We start from the raw sequence: 8,530 nt of genomic DNA, 5'->3' as shown, positions 1-8,530 counted from the left end.
CCTACAGATGGATGATGTAATTGATGACATCATTAGCCTAGAATCAAGTTACAATGAAGAAATCTTGGGCTTGATGGATCCTGCCTTGCAAATGGCAAATACGGTATTGATGGCTTTTTTTTTTCCCCCCAAGAAAATCTTGAGCTATTTCTGAGATTCTCTCCTGTTTTTCTGAACTTTTACTTTATCTTAGCAATTGATTCATTGAGAAATTTATTCATAATAAAATGGAGAATTCTCTTAGGAGCACAAGTAAATAGCTTTGACATCAGAAATTAAGAAGTTTTCTTATGTTTATCAGTAACTCATTGATGAAGCTCTGTATGCCCTGGAGTGCAAGTGTACTTTGAATAGTACTTTAGGCCTCTTAATTCCTCCGACACTTAATGCCCAACTGTACAGCCAAGGGAACTAGTAGAGATTGTACTATTTGAGTGGTGTTCTGATTGACCTGAAAAAGTTAATGCCTCTTTATTTTATTTTTAAAAAATTTTTGCCAGAAGGCACATACATTTGCCAGAGAGACAGAAAGACAGAGAGAAAAGGTTAGTAAGAAGGCATCTCCTACGGGGCATAGTCATGCCACAATCCCTTCTCCCTCCTTCCAGAACTTTTGGGCACACAAATGTACCTTACCTGGTTTTCAAACCACTGAGTCTGGGACTCGAACTGCACAGCCAGCCATGGGGGATCCAGCTGTCTCAACCACCACACCACTGGTCCGTCCAAGTTAATGCCTTATGTATTTATTTATTTATTTTTAAAGAATTTATTTTATTTTATTTATTCTTATATTTTTTTTCATTTGGTCGGAGAGAAAGGGAAAGGAAGAAAGCAAGCCACCAGGTCGGGGACTCAATCCACAGTTGGCCATGTGAGAGTTCAGTACCCTAACCACCATACCCCTGCCTGCCTCAATGCCATACTTAAAGTAGGTTCCTGCCTATTTATAGTTGAAAGAGGGAAATTAAGGTTACCCTTCCCCAATAGCAACATTTATTCCAATTTTAGTTCATAAGCCAGTGGTCTCCTTTAATCTGGTATGTTTTTTGTTTTCTTCTGTAATTTGGAGCCTTCCCTTTGTAGTTTATTTTCCTTCACACTTCCATTTTTGTTTTATGTCACTGTTTTACTGTAGTCTCATTATAGACCTTACTTAGATTTTGCTCTGTGAATGTAGTTGGGGTATCATCACTCTCAGGTTTAGATAACAGCTAGGTTGGATAGTCTTGCACAAGATTACATAGCTCAGATGTGTCAAAGCCAAGTCTGCCTGGTAAATCTTCAAATGCCTAGTCTAATTCTTTTCTGTTTTCTATGAGAGCTATGAGACTATCATATCTATCATAATTATTTATTTAATTTTATTTATTCATGCTTTTATTTTAATTTGACCAGAAAGACACACAGAGGGGCGGGGGGGAGTGAGAAAGCAAGCCATTAGGTCCAGGACTCAAACTGTAGTCTGCCATGTGGGAGTGTCCATAACCAATATGCCATGTGCTGGTCCCTGAGACTATCATATTCTTTAATAACTTGTGTCTATGAGAGCAAGAGTAAAAGTAGAGTATATGGTTTTAAATTTGCAAGATGAAAAATTCTGGAGACCTGTTCCATGACAATGTGAATATCCTTTATACTACTGAACTATACTCTTTAAAATGGTTAAAACGATAAATTTCGTGTTATTAGATCATCATATTTTTCTATAAGAAAAAACATGTCATGACATTCCTGGTGATCCAGTATGTGTTTGTTTTACTTTTGTTTTTGTTTTTAGATTTTTTACCATGGAATGTGTACACTCACTGGAGAGAGAGAGTGGGAGGGAAAGTGACAACTCATCGCCTGGGGGGATGGCCATAGTACAATCCCTTTTCCTTCATTCTTCTCCTGGGATTTTGGGTGCACACACACCCAGCATGATTTTTAAGCCGCCAGATCCAGGATTGGAACTATGGTCAGTCATGTGGGAGTCCAGTGCCTTAACTACCATGCCCTCTGCTGGTCTCATATATGTTTTTTAGCACAATAATTGTTTTAAAAAAATATTTTCTCTTAGGGCCAGTAATTGGCATGGTTGTTAGGGTGCTGGACTTCCACATGACTGACCATGGTTCAAATCCCAGACCTGGTGGCTTGCTATCTCACTTTGCCTCTCTCCTTCATTCTCCTCTCAGGATTTTAGGCACGCATGCACATCACCTGATGTGAGTTTCAACACCAGGTCCAGTACTTGAACTGCGGTCAACTATGTCAGAGTCCAGTGTCTTAACTACTATGCCACCTGCTGGACCCTCAAATTGAGTTTTTATAGTTAGCAGTTTTTCTTTCCTATCTTGGCCTAGTTCTCTAAGTTTACTTACTTAAGCTCATGTAGAATGAGGACTCTACTTGAAATCTCAAAGTCTCTTCGAGGATATTTCGATTTGTTCACTTCTCACCCATGTAAATCAGCCTCTGATTTTGGAAGAAACAAATGTTCTGCCTTTCTGATAAACATTTTCATGCGACTCTCTCTATTCTCTTCAAACCCATGGTTGGCGTCCATGGAACTCTTTTGCTTTCCACTTACTGCATCCCATGAGGCAGAATCCGCTTGTCAGCAGTCAGAAGCCTAGGTTGAATATGAACAAAACACTTGGGGTAGCTTGCACAAGGGACTTTCTAAATATACTCAAAGCTGCGATATATTTATAATGTTTTACTACCCTAACAGCATTAATTGGCAATGACCCAGTCATTTCTAAAGAACTTTGTTGTGAGGTGGTCATTTCGCCAATGGTGTCAGATGGCATTGAGTACTAGGTTCATCACTGCAAAAAGAAAAAGAAAAAGGACAAAAATTCAGTGACTTTCTAAGTGGATAGAATCAATACTATCATCTTTTTGCAGCGATGAACCTAGTACTCAATCCATTCTCCTCCTCTTGCGTATCCTTCATATTTTTCACACACAGGAAAAATCAGAAATCTAGCTGTGGAAGAAGTAAAACTAAATGGTTAGGAGTTAAAGATTTTTGACCAGACCTGGGTTCAAATCCAAAGTCTGCTTTCTACTCTGTGACCTTGTGTGTTACAGCTTAAAGTTCCTAAATTTCCCCATCCGTATACCTATCTCACATGATCACATGATCATATCACTTAATAAACAACATACTGCATTTAGCAGTAGATATGTAAGTTGTACTCAATAATATCTACATTGTGTATTAATTATCATATAAAATAATTTCAAATTTATTCAGCTGATATTCATTGACTACCTAAAATGTGTTGAGGTTGATGTTGAAATAACATTGTTCTTAATAATTAAGATACTCTGGGGACCAGCAGATGGCATAGTGGTTAAAGTGTTGGACTCCCACATGGCCAACTGTGGTTCAAGTCCTGGATCTGGCACCTTGCTTTCTCACTTCCCCTCTCTCTCACATTCACTGGCTCTCTCTGGTGAATGCACATGACCTATAGAAAATGTAAAAATAATAATAAAAATTTAAAATAATAATAATAGTAATAAATAAAATTAGATTTTTAATTCTTAAAAAAAAAATTAGGGGCTGGCAGGTGGTATAGTGGTAAGGTGCTGGACCCCCACATGGTTGATCGCAATTTGAGTCCTGGATCTGGTGGCTTGAAACTCGTGGCAGGCACGTGTGCGTATGTCCCCAAAATCCTGAGTGAAGAATGGAGGAAAAGGGATTGTGGCGTGGCCATCCTCCCTGTGGTGTGATTTCTCGCTTTGTTTCTCTCTGGCAAGTGTACATGGCCTATCACAAAAATCTCTCTCCAAAACAAAAACAAAAACAAAACAAAATCTTAAAAAAGTATGCTTTCTAATGACTCACACTGTGAATTCCAGCATGAGTTCCAGTTTGTGTTATGCAAATTTTTTTTACCTGCTAACTCTTCTGAAGACAACTGTCATGACCCCAGATGCCTCTCTCCTTTAGTATGTATGCCCATGTCTCCTCAGACAGGCTAAATTAGTGTTGAGGTCTGGTTCCTTCTTTATTGCCTCTACACTATTTTTAAGATTGATTTAGCATTTATTTAACACCTCCTATGTAATCAGCACTGGACGAGGTACTATGGGTGTGAAGGTGGCTTAGATAAGGGCTTTCTATTGGGCCTTACCAGTCTGGAAGGGGAGACCACTTTAGCCCCTTGAACAGAAACGAATAATTTAGGAGTAAAGAGCCTATCTCAGGGGAATTCCTATATAGAGAAGATCCCCTGGGCAGCAGTGAATTAATTCCCAGCCAGAAGAGGAATATTCCATAGCCACCCTCAGAAGTCATAGACTGTCCCATCATTGTTTTCTCTTCCTATTCCTATGCTGGAAAAGGTTTAATGTAGCTCTGTTGCAGTCTTAATACGGCAAAACTGTTTCAGCATTTTTTAATTAGGGGAAAGACAATATATCGGAGAGATTGGGAGCACACGCTCTGAACCAGACCTCTGAATCCACACACTGGCGTGAGTTATTTGACCTTAGCCTCAGTGTTCTTGTCTGTAAGTGGCGATAATAATAGGAAGTATCATAATAGTATTAATATGAGAATTTGAAGAGTTAATCCCCCCCCCCAAAAAAATTGAAACAGTTCCTGCTCTGATAAGCTTTTACTAAATGTTAGTAGCTCTTATTCTTGAACAACTTAAGTTTTAGTTGTGAAAATTAAATAACAAGGCAACTGCAACTTAAAACTTTTTTATTCTTTTCCCACTATAAAGTTTAATGTTCTTCATCTTAGGCTCTTTTCTCCCTTTAATTTGTTACTTTGAAATGCTTTATTTCAAGTTCACTGAAAAAAAAAAAGAAAGAAAGAAAGAAAAAAGTGGAATGAACACTTAGAGAGGAAACTATCCTAAGGGAATTGAAGTCTAGAAATAACTATCCTTAGAACACAAGGGCCCTCTTGTGCCATCACGAACAAAGAATAAAAGTCCCAGTTTAGTTGTGTTCACAGTGCTCAATTGATATTCAGAGAAGGGGACCATCCAGAAAGAAAAAAACTAAATAATAACATTTTACAATTATCATTTACTTGGAAAAATGTCATTCTGGTGGAGCTGAACATGGAAGAGCTCATTTCAAACCACGATCGGGGAATAGTCACAGGTAGTCGCAGGCACTGCGTCTGTCTTCTGTTTGTCCTGATTAAACAGTGGCTTTCCTCCGTCCACTGTGCAGCCTGTGCTCTGGAGATGAAATCTTATCCATCCAGTAGGTTAACATGATGGATAAAAACCCATCAAAGACGCGAAATATCCATGTTAATATTAGATGTCTCTTTTCCCCAGCTGCAGAAGTGTTGTTGGACCTAATTATGATGTTCCCAGTTAAGGTGGGATTTTTCTAACCCGGAAGGAAAACCACAGAAATCCTTTCTTCAATATATATAGTTAGGAGACTTGTTTTTTAATTAGAAAGCTTTACTATCACTTTATTTTATCAGGTTTTTGTCGTAGGACATGTGCACTTACCAGAGAGAGACAGACAGAGGGAAATCATTCCCTGGGGGGATGGACAAGCCAAAACCCCTCCTCCTCCATTCTTGCTTTAGGACTTGGGCATGCTCGTACATGCGCCCCACGTGAGTTTCAGGCCTCTGGGTCCGAGACTTCAACTGCGGTTGACCATGTGGGAGTTCAGCACCATAACTATTACACCACCTGCTGGCCCCTTCACTCAGATCTTTAATTCCTAAGCACAGACTGTAATCTCTACACTATTACTGATAATTTCCAAGTTAGAATACCCACGTTTGGCACACAGGCAGCTTAGTCTGTATTTCCTCAACACAACTATAGATGAGTTGAAAATTGCAGTTTCTAATTCGTTTCTCAGCCTGTTAACAACCCCCACACACACTTCAAGTATTTGTTGTCAGCATGAGACCTGAGCCTTTTAAATATTTTTGAATTTTTTAAATTTTTTTATATTGAGAGGTTTTTGCTATAGAGTGCATGCGCTCACAGAAAGACAAAGAGAGACGGAGAGACAGAAAGCAAGAAATCACTCCCAGGGGGGATGGCCATACTGCAATCCCTTCTCCTCCATTCTCCTCTCTGAATCTTGGGCACGCACACACATACATGGGCCCAGCATGAGTTTAAGCCACCGGGTCTGGGACTCGAACCATGGTCGACTACATGTGAGTCCAGCGACATAGCCATTACACCAACTGCTGGTCCTGAGACCTGAGCCTTTTAACAAAAACCTCCATTCAGCATAGTCAGAACTCTGTTTTTAATTTCTGTAAAATCCGTAAGGTGACATATACAAAGTACCATTCTAGTTTAGCTCCTGACCCAATATCGGTTCTCACAAAATTAAATGTTCCCCAGTAAAATATTCTGGCATGCTCTGTGCTGCTCACTCCTAATCAGCAAGTATTGGGAAGCAGCCGAGTGGGAAGCTCTAAGCTGCTTTTTTGACTGGAAGTAATGATGTCTGAGCTCAGGAGAGGGCCTGACAAAATCCTGATCTAGAGATTTTAATTCGTCTTCAATATTTGTGGGTACTGCTATTAAGGCATGTGAATGCCAGCTGTTCTTCTGTAGGTTTGCATCTCCCCCTTCCACTTTTCTCTGGGAGTCTTTCCAACATGCTCCCTGCCTCACCCTCATCTGCCCCAGCTTTATCTATCTGGCTAGCTGTCTTTCCCTCTCTCTCCTCCAGCTATGTGTGTTTCCTCCTTCCTGCTTCTCTTCCGCCCCTTGCATCTTTGTCTCTCTCTCATCCCCTCACCCTGTGGTGGAGAGGTCCCTCTGTCCTGAATTTATTAAATATATGTGTGCATGTCATCTTCCTTTGGAATATAGTTAGAAAATATATTCTTGTCTTAAAGAAACTTAGAATTGATGTCTGTTCGATACAGATTTATTGATGCCTTAGAGGGTTTTTTTCCCTCCTGTAGAGCAGGTGGGCTTGCCAGAGAGAAGGAAATTGAGAAATCATCTCTCAGAAGGGATGGCCACACTCTAGTCCCTTCTCCTCCAGTCTTCTCTTTGGATTTGGGGCATACATGCATGTGTACCTGGTGTGATTTTCAAGCTGCTGGGTCTGAAACCGGACCGAGTAGCTGACCACGTGGAATCCAGCAACTTAACCTCCATGACGCCTGTAGGCCCAGGCTTTTGTTTTTTGGTTTTTGTTTTGTTTTATTTTTTTAACTAGCCATGCAGATTGCTTGCTTATTATTTATCCCTAGTAAATCATCGTAATAGTATAATTGCATGTTTTGCATACAATTTGCATGCAAATATATATTTAATTTGCTCTTTTATAGCTGTGGGAATAATTTTTTTTTTTTAGCTTTTGCTTTGAATTTTCGATTCACATTCTTGGTTTATTAATACTCCATTCTCCCAAAATCTGAAACTGCAGAAACATAGGAGAATAAAGCTTTAGAGTACAGAGGAGTTACCAGACCTCTTAGTGGCTTTATAAGTTTCTTCTCTCTGACTTGGTCCAGTCCTATGTTGTAATAGATGAGTGCCTTTCACTTAGTGTTAACTTGGACAAGAGTAAAACTCAACATGCGTAGAGCTAGGTTGACCCTGAGCAGGTGACCTATTTCAAATAAAACCACTTAGTCAATGACAGCTAATAATCAAAGTCAGTTTATCAGTTTCTTAGCTAGAGGGTCTTGAAATGTGATTGGAGGGCACATTTTGTATGTTCATTTGCATGTGTATGTGTGTGTATGTGTGTGTAAGGGAGGTCTGTGTTTTACATTTTATGTACATGCTGTAAATCCTGCCTTCAAAGATGAGCAAAAGGGAGCTGTGCTCTGCTCATCTGTCTGTCTACCCCTCCTCCTCAGTCCTGCTCCAGCCTGTGTCAAATTACCCTATAGGACAGTCTCTTATTCTGTGTACTCCAGTAGCCCCCACCCCTATCTCTTTAGCTAGGAATTTAGTGCATACAGTGTTTAGAAGCCATTATAGGAATTAAAGGCCAAATGGCTACCAACAAAGGGAAGCATGTTTTATTTCATTTTTATTTTGTAGTCTATTTTCTTTTTTTAAACAACTATTTTATTTAACTTTAATCATTATTATTATTTTTAATTTGAGCAGAGTAAGAGAGAGAGAAAGAAAGTGAGAAAGTAAGCTGCCAGGTTTGGGACTCGAACCCCTGTCAGCCATCTGGAAATTCAAGTGCCCTTAACCATCACACCACCTGCCGGCCCCTAACTTTATAGTATATTTTCATCTGTGTGTTAATGATCACTTGAGAAGATGAATAGTACTCTGTTGAGTGCAATGTTTGCTAGATATTCCTGGGTCACTAAACACTGTAATCACACTGATATGCTTTCTGAATGTACTTGCCTCAGATGTAGAGTAAAATTCCAAGTGGGGCTAGGATTTGTTTGAATTAGTATGGAAATGGTAAGCATCTACAGTGGAAATAGCAAATGCACCTAGTCATTACTTTATAGTTATTATTTAGACTGTTATTTTAGGATGTGGGAAGAGGAAATGTCTTGGAAATCCTCTACAAAAACGGGTTGTAAACC

The 8,530-nt window shown here is 39.5% G+C and overlaps 1 protein-coding gene across 1 annotated transcript in view; it reads left to right on the top strand.

The window, feature by feature from the left end:
- Positions 1-8,530, top strand: part of MITF (melanocyte inducing transcription factor) — a gene marked incomplete in the record, with an annotated part of 266,669 nt that overhangs the window by 234,210 nt on the left and 23,929 nt on the right. The window contains 1 exon segment of the mRNA XM_027776541.1: positions 8-103. Coding sequence (XP_027632342.1) covers positions 8-103 — 96 coding nt within the window.

The sequence above is a fragment of the Tupaia chinensis genome, unplaced genomic scaffold, assembly GCF_000334495.1.
Source record: "Tupaia chinensis unplaced genomic scaffold, TupChi_1.0 Scaffold000682_1, whole genome shotgun sequence".
Lineage (NCBI taxonomy): Eukaryota > Metazoa > Chordata > Mammalia > Scandentia > Tupaiidae > Tupaia > Tupaia belangeri.
This window is presented reverse-complemented; position numbering and strand designations above follow the sequence as displayed.